The sequence below is a fragment of the Anopheles coluzzii genome, chromosome X (assembly GCF_943734685.1).
Source record: "Anopheles coluzzii chromosome X, AcolN3, whole genome shotgun sequence".
Lineage (NCBI taxonomy): Eukaryota > Metazoa > Arthropoda > Insecta > Diptera > Culicidae > Anopheles > Anopheles coluzzii.
In genome coordinates this window covers 20,226,315-20,239,559 of record NC_064669.1, presented here as the reverse complement: position 1 = coordinate 20,239,559, position 13,245 = coordinate 20,226,315, and the positions used below count along the sequence as shown (strand labels likewise).

The window sequence follows — 13,245 nt, the reverse complement described above, 5'->3', positions numbered from 1 at the left end:
ACCGGCTGGAGAAGCTAGGAGTCATCACACCGGTCGATTTCTCTGACTGGGCCGCACCAATTGTCGTCGTGCGGAAAGCAAACGGTCAGATAAGGATCTGCGGAGATTACTCGACCGGTCTCAATGGAGCCTTGCACCCCCAGGAGTACCCGCTTCCACTACCAGCAGATATTTTCGCCAGGCTAGGTAATTGCACTCATTTTACACAAATAGATTTATCGGATGCTTTCCTTCAGGTCGAAATTGCTGAGCAGAGTCGGAAGTTTCTAACCATCAACACGCATAAAGGGCTTTACTCCTACAACCGACTACCACCGGGCATCAAGGTAGCTCCTGCGGCTTTTCAACAGTTGATGGACAAAATGCTCATTGGATTGCGGGGAGTTTCCAGTTACATGGATGATATCATTATCGGAGGTAGGAATCAGAAAGAACATGATGATATTTTAAATGAAACGCTCGCTAGAATTCAAGATTATGGTTTCACAATTCGCGTAGAAAAATGTTTTTTTAATGAGAAGCAAATACGGTATCTAGGGCACATAATCGATAATCATGGCATCAGACCAGATCCGGAAAAAGTTAAAGCTATAACCAATTTGCCAGCACCATCAGATGTCAGTGAAGTAAGGTCATTCCTCGGAGCAATCAATTATTATGGGCGCTTTATTCCAAATCTACGAAATATGCGGTACCCATTGGATGCACTACTAAAAGAAGGGAGAGAATTTGCGTGGACTGCAGAATGCCAGAAAGTTTTTGAAAAATTCAAGTCAGTATTGTCTTCAAACCTATTATTAACCCACTATGATCCGCGACTTGAGATAGTGGTATCAGCTGATGCGTCTTCCGTTGGTCTGGGAGCAACTCTAAGTCACAAATTTTCTGATGGCAGTATGAAGGTTGTACAACATGCATCACGATCTCTTACAAAAGCCGAGCAAAGATACAGTCAAATCGACCGGGAAGGGCTAGCTATTATTTTCGCAGTGACCAAATTTCATAAGATGATATTTGGTCGGCATTTCCGTCTTCAGACAGATCACAGGCCTCTTCTAAGAATATTTGGAAACAAGAAAGGCATTCCTGTTTACACTGCAAACAGGTTACAGCGTTTTGCCCTTACGCTTTTAATGTACGATTTTGAAATCGAATATGTAACCACGGAGAAATTTGGAAATGCCGACATCCTATCAAGATTGATAAGCGAGCACAGCAAGCCAGATGAAGACTACATAATCGCCAATTTGGAGCTAGAGAAGGATCAGTAGTCATCAGCAACATCTCATCCCTACCAATCAATTTTACGGAAGTAGCCAAACAAACGGGAAAAGATTCAGTTTTATCAAAGGTACTACATTTTACACAAAACGGTTGGCCACATAATACTATTTATACAGGAGAATTAGCAAGTTTTTATGCAAGAAGGGAAGCGTTATCAGCAGTGGATGAGTGTCTACTATTTGGCGAGAGAGTCATAATTCCAAACAGCCTTCAGGAACGATGCCTCCGACAGTTCCATCGTGGCCATCCTGGCATTCAAAGAATGAAAGCGTTAGCTCGTAGCTACGTATATTGGCCATCCATCGATAAAGACATAAGCGAATGCGTAGCCTCTTGTGAGAGGTGTCAAGCTGTTTCAAAGTCACCTGCTCATTCAACTCCTATTCCTTGGCCTAAACCTTCATCACCATGGCAGCGTGTGCATATCGATTACGCTGGCCCTCTGGAAGGGGACTATTTTTTAATTGTCGTGGATGCATACTCAAAATGGCCAGAGATTGTAAAAACATCAAGCATTACGGCATCGGCGACTATAGCAATTCTACGAGGAATATTTTTACGTTTTGGAAATCCAGTCACGCTTGTAAGTGACAATGGCACGCAGTTTACTAGCGAGATTTTTGCTGATTTTTGCGCTCACAATGGCATAGAACATCTGAGAACAGCACCATTTCATCCTCAGTCAAATGGCCAGGCTAAGAGGTTTGTAGACACGTTCAAAAGATCGATGAAAAAGATTAGTGCAGAAGATACATCACTTCCGGAGGCATTGGACATATTTTTACAAACCTATCGATCGACTCCAAATCCGTCCACAGAAGAAAAGAAATCACCAGCTGAGCTCATGTTAGGTCGTAAAATGCGAACAACTTTGGATCTGCTTCGTCCTACCTTAAATCCATTTAAACACAGTGTACCTGAGAAGGTGAGAGAGTTGTCCTGCGGAGAGTTAGTGTACGTCAAGACATACAGCAGAAACGTTTGGAAATGGGAGCCAGCAGTCATAACCGGAAGACGTGGCAACGTTATGTATGAAGTTTTAACCGGTGATCAACGTACACTTCGAAGGCATGTAAATCAAATGCGTAGGCGTAACGGAAATCGTCATCAGCAGAGCCGCTCTTCGAAACCCTTAGCTCTGGATGTATTTCTGGATTCATGGAATGTAATGCACGAGCCGTTGCTTGACGATCAGTGCACTCCATCACCTGTTCAGGCGCCACCGTTATCGTTATCATTGGCTCCAACAACGTCTCTTCCATCACCGAGTTGTTTGTCACCATCGTCATCGTCGACTCCACCATCGTCTACAATACCGCCTGAGTCTGCTATCACATCGTCTGCGTCCTCGCCATCGTCATCGTCCAATTCGGGTTCAGTCTACACTTCCTGTTCACCTACATCACCTGAAGAGTCTCCAACAGATGAACTAGATGACCACAAGGAAGAAGAACAGCTGGTACAAGTACCACGTAGGTCTTCTAGAAATATAAGACCCTCACGTTGGTTGGACCAGTACCAGCTATATTAACAGGGGGAGATGTTGTGGACGGAATCAAAGTTGCGCAACATTGTGCTCTGGGCCGCTCGCTACGTGCGACGGTTTTCAGACGCTAGAGCTGTCAACAACCACGTGCAGCTAAAGGGCGCAGCCATCGCGATCCTTCCGAGGACCGAGGTCGGGACGACGATCTCGGGGTGACCGTTGACATACACTTCACTGCAGGCCATCCGCGATAAGAGGTGCGAGCGCGAGCATTAGGGACTAGCGGGCGTATAGTTTTTTTGTATGTAAAGTTTTAATGCGTTGTACATCGTTATTGTAATATAGTGTTTTAAGTACTTTTTATCCTGGTGTTCGAACTGTTTATTTACGTGTTAAAGAACATAAACATAGTTATCGTAGCTGTTGATGTAATACTTGGTGTCTTGAATATTTCCGGCCACTTAGAGTGTGCATCAACTACAATCAGAAAATATTCCCCATCAATGGGTCCTGCATAATCTACGTGTATGCGCTCCCATGGAGTGTTAGTTTTACCCCAAGCCTGTGGAGATTCATGTGGTGGTGATTTTGCGGCAGTTGCACACGATGAACATGTTCTGACATACTCCATTATATCTCTATCCAAAAATGGCCAATATATATAACTTCGTGCAACTGACTTCATTCTTTGCATACCTGGATGACCCTGGTGCAATTGCTTCAAACAACGCTCTCGCAATCTTTGTGGTATCACCACTCTCTCCCCGAAAAGAATACAACCATCAATAAGCGTTAAATCATCCTTTCTGCTATTAAGACATGCTAGCTCATTACCGTAAGACACGCTTGTTGGCCAACCATCTTGTATATAATGTCGCACTTTACGTAGCATCGCGTCTGCCGATGTATGCCTTTCTATTTCCCTGAAGCTTATAGGAAAATTACTCATAGCCTCTATCGCCATAGCCTTTACATCTCTTTCCATCTCTATACTGGCGATAACATAATCATCCTCTAGTTGCGAACGGTATTTTATCAATCTGGATAATATATCCGCGTTGCCAAACTGCTCAGTTCTTACGTATTCGATCTCAAAATCGTATAATTGCAGAGTTAATGCAAATCTTTGCAATCTATTTGCTGTATAAATCGGTATGCCTTTCTTAGAGCCAAAAATTTGCAATAGCGGTCGATGATCCGTTTGCAGTAAAAATGCCGTCCATATAACATTCTGTGGAATTTTGTTACTGCATAAACTATTGCCAACCCTTCACGGTCAATTTGGCTATATCGTTTCTCTGCCTCTGTTAACGCTCTCGAAGCGTGCTGAACCACTTTCATACTACCATCCGCATACCTATGGCTCAATGTAGCTCCTAACCCAACTGAGGATGCATCAGCTGATACCACTATCTTTTCATTAGGATTATAGTGCGCGAGGAGCAAATTTGATGAAAGTATCTTCTTAAACTGATCAAACGCTTCTTTACATTTATGATCCCACTGGAAACGTTCTCCGTGCTTTAATAATTCATCCAAGCGAAATCGGAGCTGTCGCATATTCGGCACGAATTTTCCATTATAATTTATGGCTCCCAGAAACGATCTAATCTCAGTGAGGTTTGTAGGCTCCGGTAAATTTCTTATCGCTGCAATCTTATTTGGATCTGGTCTTAAACCTTGACTATCGATTACATGCCCCAGGTATCTTATTTCATTCGTTTTAAATTCGCATTTTTCGTTTCTGATGGTAAATCCATATACCTCGATTCGCTTTAACACATCCTTTAAATGCCTATCATGTTCTGCTTCGGTTGCGCCTCCGATGATTAAATCATCCATATACCCACACACTCTCTTAGTTCCAGCTAGCATTGTGTCGATCAGTTGCTGAAAAGCTGCTGGAGCAACCTTTATGCCTGGTGGGAGGCGATTATAGTAGTATAGGCCACGATGCGTATTGATTGTAAGAATATGTCGGTAATCTTCGTCTATCTGAACTTGAAGGAACGCATCAGATAAATCTATCTTGCTAAATATGTGGCATCCTGATAGCTTTGCGAATATGTCATCGGGCAATGGAAGCGGGTATTCATGAGCACATAAAGATGAATTCAACCCTGTTGAATAATCGCCACATATTCTAATTTGCCCATTTGCTTTCCTTACTACTACTATGGGAGCCGCCCATTCAGAAAAGTTTGTAGGTGTTATAACTCCAAGTTTTTCTAATCTATTCAACTCATCATCTACGGCACTCTCCATGGCATGAGCTACAGGCCGCTTGGGACGGAAAATAGGTGCAACACCTTCTCTTAACTTCAGCTTTATATTTGCCTTAGTACATAATCCCAATGTGTTGCGAAAAACTGTCGGAAATTGCTCTTTAATTTGCTCTATCTTCATTACACTTTCCGCTGGCCTCTCTTGATTTTCCGAAATATAATAGCTAAATCTATCCATCGGTACAGACCACAGATTAAAACGATCGATTAAATCTGTACCAAGCAATCGTAAATTCGCATCAGCCACTCGTATTGTTGCTACTAGACTTTTTTTCTTTAATCCCAACTTGTGCTCTAAATTCTCCGTTTAGCTGCAACCTAGCACCAGATGCTGTTTTGGCTCTTATTGTCACTGGCCTTAAACATGGACTCCCAATTCTTTTCCATAACTGACGATCTATAACCGTAATATCCGAAGCTGTATCTAATTGTAACCTCACATCCATACCAAACAGTTTTACAGGCACGAACTTCCGCCGACCACATACGCTCATAGCATTTACTCGAACCACACGTAGATCTGCACTATCATTCCTTCGACGGAATCCAAACGGTTTTCTTCGGTGAAAGCAATTTTTACCTATGTGCCCTTGTTTACCACACACGTTGCACACAATACGCTTTCTAGTACAATCACGTTGTAAATGCTGTCCTCCGCATGACCAGCATGATCGGTAAAACTTTAACTGTTGCTTGCTTCGTTGCCTGTGCTGGGACCCCTGTTGCTGTTTAACATCTTTTTTTACGGTATAAACATTACCCTCGTGAACTTTTTCTATCATAGCACTGTCCTCTTTTAAATTGATAATACGCTGACAATCGGCGGTCAAGCTTTCTAGCGTTATATTTGTACGATCTTCGACACGCGATAGCAAACGTGTCCTTATTTCCACATCTTCTTCATTTTTAATTCCACATACAAACACCAGGCATTTTAATTGTTCCTCACTTATCTTGCCGATTTCAAAATCTACACACACACGGTTTACACGACACGCATACGACAAATAATCCTCCCCACGAGCCTTTGTTGTATACCTTCTGTATACGAGGCACTTATACCTTCTGCTTAATAGAGATTCCCTATTACCAAACAGAGCCGTTAGCTTATTTATCGTTTCTTGGAAACTGAAATCTCGCGTATACCTCGGCAATATAAAATTAGCGTAACGATTATACTCCGCAGCACCTAACTTTCTGACTAACAAACGCACTTTCGCTTCATCTTCCAACCTCTTTTGCGAAAAAATCTTCATATCGTGCATACCAAGCCGCAAAAGTAATTTTAGCTTCCTCGTCATACTGAAATTCTCTTACATGGGAACTTAACGAATCCAGTATTTGCTCCGGATTAAGCACTGGAACGGACACAGATTGACGCTCTGGCTGGTGTTGTTTCTGCATCATCAACTGGTTCATTTGTATCTGCAATTGTAAAATCATCTGCATTAGATCGAGTGACGAAGCATTTTGTGGTTGGGAAGAAAGCCTTTGTCCCGTATTATGCGATGGCGATATCGTCGCATTCTGCCCGGGAGCAGCACTCAGCGATGGCGGCACCCCCGCGTTTTGTGCCGGCGCTGTTACAAGCGATGGCGGATTCTGCACTGACGCCACTTGACCGCGCACTTGCTGGTCCAATGACCCCAACACGAACGCACTGGACGAACCGCTTGCAGGCTGGTGTACGGCAGCTGCGCTCTGCTGCCAAAACATCTGCGAAAGCCGTCGCTGCTCCTCTTCCGATGATTCGCTGCCACTTGGATGCATTCTCCTGCACTTGCGTTTAGACGGAATTTTGTCCACTTTTCTTCACAATACTCCTTTCACTGATAGTTCTTTTTTTTCTCGTACAATTCACTCGCTGCTATATTTGTCTTTAACACCAATTTTATCACGGAATAATGTTAATGTTCACATACACATACAATTTTCTTTTAACATCGCTTTTTTATCACTCGTCGCCACTGTTACGTTTTTCGGGTGGTTCGTAATATAAAACGTTAAAACAACACGCGTTTACTCATACAGCTAACAGGATACTTTTTATTCCGCTTACTTCCTAATCGTGTTCCTACTAGCTTGACCGCTTATCCGAGAGTGTCCTCACGATCCCTGGCTAAACCCGAACACACTCACGTTCCGAGGCGCGCAGCTCCTGAGTGCCTAAGGGCGTTTTCTACTCGTCACACCACTAAACAACGCGGAGAGATCAACGTTTACTCCTTTGTTGATGGTAAGAAAATTGAAATCCGCATGGAAAACGTTCTTTTTGTTCCAGAGCTGACGCTGAATCTGATGTCTTTACGTCGGCTGGAAAATTCGGAAAAGAAGGTGGTTTTCCATAAAGGCAAAGTAACCGTTGAAGATGCTTATCAAGGTGTCGTTACTACCGGTAAGCAGGTTGGTGCGCTGTACGCGATGGACTTTCATTACCTAGCAACACCAAATGCTGCTATGGTAACGGGAAAGGTTTCCATGGAGTTGCAGCTGTGGCATCAACGTTACGGTCACATTGGGAATGGAAACCTAATGAAGCTTATCGATAAGAAAATGGTTGATGGGTTGGATCTAGAAGGCAGCGAAAATTAAGAAAGCTCGAAATCAGTGATAGGCTGGAAAACAAACTCGAGAACCGTTTGGTGTAAGTCGTGAAGGAAAGCGGACTACGCGTCCGTTAGAGTTAGTGCATAGCGACGTCTGTGGTCCCATCTTACCTTCGACGTGGGACAGTATGCGTTACTTCATCACTTTCACGGACGACTTCAGTCATCAGACAGTTGTTTATCTGATGAAGTCGAAGAATGAAGCTGTCGATTATTTGGAGACGTACGAAGCTATGGCTACTGCACATTTCCAAACCAAGATGTGTCGTTTTCGCTGTGATAATGGAGGCGAGTATAGCTGCAAGAAAATGAAATCTTTCTATCGGCAATGTGGCATCAGGCACGAGATGACGGTTCCGTATACACCGGAGCAAAATGGATTGAGTGAACGGATGAATAGAACCATTGTCGAAAAAGTACGTGCGATTTTGGCTGGAAGCAACGTATCGGAAAATTTGTGGGGTGAAGCAGTATATGCGGCAGTATACCTAATCACCCGCAGCCCGACTGTTGCCCTGGATGGACATCGCACACCTTTTGAAGTCTGGAATGCAAGGAAGCCAAATGTAAGTAACCTTCGCATTTTTGGTTCAGAATGTTTCATTCATATCCCCAAGGAAAAACGCAAGAAGCTGGATGTGAAATCCGAGACGGCGATTTTGTTGGCTATGCTCCGAATGGGTATTGCGTTTGGAACGGAAAGAAGGTGTTCGTTGCAAGAGATATTGTTTTCAACGAATGCATAAACAGAGACGTTTCATCTGATGATATGAAAATTTAAAAAGATGAACAAGTTGTATTTTATGAACGAGTCCAACCACCAGAATTAGTTAAGGCAGTGAACTGTAACAACGGTGTACAATCAGAACACAACGATGTATTATCAGAACACAACGATGATGTGGAAGCTACTTCGGATGAAGATCTGGATACTACGTTGGTTGACGAAACTGCTGAAGATATCTGCGAAGAAAACGGTGTACGTCGAAGAGCTAGAAATCGTGTACCTCCTGACTGGCACAAGGACTACAATATTTCAGCGTTTGCGTTGAGTGCTGAAGAGTATGTAGACAGCATTCCAAGTGATATAGATGAATTGAAAAAGCGAGATGATTGGTCACTTTAGGAGAAAGCAATCGAGGCCGAATTGGAATCGCTGAAGAAGAATCAAACGTGGGCCCTTACAGAACTGCCTGCTGGCGACGACCTGTCGGCAATAAATGGGTGTTCACTATCAAGCGTGACGGTGAAAGAAAAATTGACCGGTACAAAGCTCGACTTGTTGCGAAAGGATTTACGCAGATGAAAGGGTTCGATTATTCGGAAAAATATTCTCCTGTGGCGAAGATAACGACCTTGAGAATATTGTTGGGCCTGGCAAATCAGCGAAATCTACATGTTCATCAAATGGATGTGAAGACTGCGTTCCTGAATGGCGGCCTGACCGAAGAAATTTATATGAGGCAACCTTTGAGGCGCGAAATGGACTGGTCTGCAAACTAAAAAAAAGCCGTTTAAGGATTGAAACAGGCGTCTCGGAGCTGGAATTTGCGATTCCATACGTTCATCACTAGCATTAGTTTTGAACGAAGTGGACATGATCAGTGTCTTTACTACTGGTCAAAAGGAGAGAGACCTTATTCAACAGAAACAGATCAAACTTCAATATCAGCCAACTGAAGAACAAATAGCTGAGTTAATAGTAGTTAATAAAATGTTCATTCCTCTTTCAACTATCAAACAGTAAAGGTGTTTTCGCTCTGTTAATATGATTGGGGTATCCAACAGATGGCGCTACCAGCTTTTTTTGCTATTTTTAGAATGCATGAGTCGTTTGCCGTCTGCTAAACACAGTCTTTCTATATTCCGTTTAGGTTAAGAGCTTGAGTCGTTTAGAACCCGTTTAGTGGTCGTTTAGTGGATTTGTGGCACTTGGGTCAGGCAGCGGTAATAGCTGATGCGGGCGTGCGTGCGTTTTCTGAAAATGTATGGAATTTGACACCCGCAGCGGGTGACAGTATGTCTGCGCCTACACGCGAGGTCCAAAACAGCCGAAGTCATACAAAATCATGAAAAAGTCTGCGCCCTTTTGTTCCGGCGTCGTCGTGAAGTTTACCGAGCCGAACCGAATAGTTGTGTTCGAGAAACATGTGTGCGTATCAGGTAGCAGCATTTGTACTGCTTACCTGCCGTATGCCGCTGTGATACCGAGCGAGACGCATAGACAACGCATCAAAAGGACATGTGTAGCCGTGAGGAAATTTTTCTTTGTCTCTTTTGCCTTGTCCTTGCCTTTAGATCCTGATGAGTGAAGCATGAATACCTTTCGGGTACGTTCAGGGTATAAGCTCTGTCCCTCTCATGTTAATGGTGAAGATAGAATCGTATGCCATCGGCCCTGCATTCGGGCGTGGGCAGGCCCGTGGACGCCGTTTGTTCGCAGGCTATGAAACCGCATGCGTCACCGTTCAAATAGACATAGAGCGAAAACGTCGCGCACGACAAAAAGTAGATCAATTTTGCCAACAGAGCTACTCGTCTCGCGCGACATTTCTGCTTTATCTGAAATAATCGAATTACAGGCGGTCCCCGAGAAACACGGTTTATGGGGCCGAAAACGGCCGCAAAATACCGCGTATCTCGGATTTCCGCGTAAGTCGAATCTCGTGATTTCCAGCTAAAATATCACTAATATTCAAGTAATTTTGCAAGTAGGGGGCGGTTTTAGTCACTTTACGACGAAATCGCACGTCCGACGTTATCAGTCAAATCCCATATAAATCTCGTCCGATAAAATCGCATCCGATCAGCGTTGCCACCGCCTTTACCGCTACCCAACGGAACAAAAGTAGAAAGCTTTTAGCAAAATAATCGTTTGTCTCCCTCTATGTGTGTCGTCCCTATAAGCGAAAGGCCACGGGAGTGACAAAATGCTGACAAATTTTTCAAAATGTGAGCTTTTGTCACTTTTTTGAGCTTTTGTCAAAATTTTGTGACCTGGAGCAGCCAGGAAAAAAAGTTGACAAAAGTTGACAAAATTTGACGTTCGTGAAAAAGCGTAAACAAACAGCTATTTGGCGCAGTTGTGTCCCATTGTTATGATAATAATACTAAAATGCATGATTCTAATTGATTTATGTACCTAGTTAGTGCTTCTTAAACAAAATATCGATGATATTCAGATGTTCGAGCTTTTTGTGTTAGAGATTTGCAGTGCCGTAAGGAATTTAGGAATAGACAGAAGCACGTGTGGTTCGGTTGAAGTAATGATGAAGAAGAAGGTTTTATTTGACACAAAAGGTCGGAGTTCATACAGCAGAGGTGTGTAGTTCAGACTAGGTTAGTTCAGATTTTAAGGTGTGACAGCTAACTGTCCTGCGTTGCACACAGGGTGGTCCTGTGTCCAACACTCCTCCTCAACGTGGACACGTTTGCGTTCACTCAACGCCAATTGCCATCCGAGGGCGCTCCAGCTTGCTTCGTCCGAGCGGCTTCGTCATCAGGTCAGCTTCCATGTTTTCGGTCGGCAGGTACCGCAACTCGATGACGCCCCTTTCCCGCAGGTCCTTAGTGAAGGCATGTTTTGTGTCGATGTGTTTGGAGCGGCTGTCGATTCGATCTGATTCGACCATCTTGATGCACGATTGGTTATCCTCCCCGACGGACGGTTGGTTTTTGGTTTTGCTCACCGAGGTCGCCTAGCAGCCTTTTGATCCATAGCAGTTCCTGACAGCATACAGACAATGCCACGAATTCGGCTTCTGTTGAAGAAAGTGAAACACACGTTTGCTTCCTGGTTCCCCAGCTTACCAACCCTCCACCGTACTTGATGAGAAATCCTGAGTTGGATTTTCTGTCTTGCTCGTTGCCAGCCCAAACGGCGTCGGCAAAGCACTCTAGATGTCCCTGTCCATTGCCCAAGTGAAGGCGCAGATTCTTTGTGCCCTTAAGGTAGCGTAGGACACGTTTTGCTTCAGTCCAATCCCGATCAGTCGGGTTTGAAACTTTCCTGCTCAATAGAGATGTACTGATGCATATGTCAGGCCGAGTATTCACCGCTACTTATAGCAAACTTCCAACCAACGATCTGTACGAGGTATTGGTTTCCATGAGATTCTCCTCCTTTTGCTTTATGTACCCGGGATCTATTGGTACCTTTGACGGTTTAGCGTTCTCGTGTCCGAAGCGATCAACAATCTTTTCGATGTAGCTTTTCTGATTTAGGGTGTAAATGCCGTTTACCTTTTCTACATGTATCCCGAGGAATTGTCGTATGTCTCCTAGGTTCGAGACCTTGAACTCCTTTTGAAGCGTGGAGCAAATGCTGCGATACTCTTCGTCCGTGTCGCAAATTACTAACATGTCGTCGACATAGATAAGTATGAAGCATCGCTTACCTGCGCTGTTGCGTGTTGCGTAAGCATGAATCTGCTTCACCGGGTTTAAACCCCATTCTTCTGAACGTTCCGTCGATCTTCTTGTTCCATGCTCGTGCTGACTGCTTTAAGCCGTACAGGCTTCTTTTCAATTTACAGACCAGATCGTCGTTTTCATGAAACCCTGGGGGTTGTTTCATGTACACTTCCTCTTTCAGGTCAGCATAAAGATATGCACATCTAATATCGAGGTGTTTGACGATCATGTTTGTGCGGTTTGCTACTGACAAAACTGTTCTTAGTGTTGTCTGTTTTGCCACGGGAGCGAATACCTCGTCGTAGTCTGTACCGTACTGCTGTGAGAAGCCTTGTGCTACTAGTCTCGCTTTGTATCGTACAACTTGGCCATTCTCATCGAGCTTCTTCTTGTACGTCCATTTACAGCCGACTATTTTCTTCCCAGGTGGTGGCTTTACCAACTCCCATGTTTCGTTTTCGTGAAGAGAATTGATCTCCTCCTCCATTGCAGATTGCCAAGCGCTCTTTTCTGGGCTTTGGATGGCCTCTGTGTAACTTCGAGGTTCTCCCATTTCGTCACTTGCGCAACCGGTGACTTCTATGTAGCGCTGCGGAGGTATCCCTTTGGTTGTACGAGTTGACCTTCTTGGCTCGTTTGTCGTGTTAGTCGATGATGAGCTATCATCGTCGCTGTTCGCCGAATCGAAATGATCTGTATCTTCGCTCGTAGCGTACTCTTCGATAGGATCATCAATCGGACTGTTTCTTTTCAGTATTGATTCGTATACGATCTCTTCATGACTGTCTTCTTCATTGGTTGCTTTATTGTTCGTTTGTTCGGAGTAACTTTCAATGAATCTTGCGTCTCTACTGGTGATGATGCGTTGGGTCCCTTGGTCTAGGAATCTGTAAGCTTTGTGTTCGCCAGAGTATCCGACAAACGTTAGTTGTCTTGCAGTGGCACTAAGCTTCTTTCGTTTTTGCCTTGGTATGTGGACCCACGCCTTGCACCCGAAAATCTTTAGATGCCCCACCTCCGGTTTCACTCCATGCCAAATCTCATATGGTGTCAGCTTTGTGGATTTAGTAGGCAAAATATTTTGTAAGTAGACGGCAGTATTCAACGCCTCGGCCCAATAACGCTCGTGAAGGTTAGCATCGAAAAGCATACACCTGGTCATTTCCACGAG

The 13,245-nt window shown here is 44.0% G+C and overlaps 2 protein-coding genes across 2 annotated transcripts in view; both read right to left on the bottom strand.

Moving 5' to 3' along the window:
* LOC120955849 (uncharacterized) overlaps positions 1–13,245 on the bottom strand; it is a 271,175-nt gene that overhangs the window by 120,005 nt on the left and 137,925 nt on the right. The window lies entirely within an intron of this gene.
* On the bottom strand, positions 3,884–5,233 carry LOC125906718 (uncharacterized protein K02A2.6-like). The gene has a single exon (XM_049606863.1). It carries the CDS (start codon positions 5,231–5,233, stop codon positions 3,884–3,886), a length of 1,350 nt encoding a protein of 449 aa, XP_049462820.1.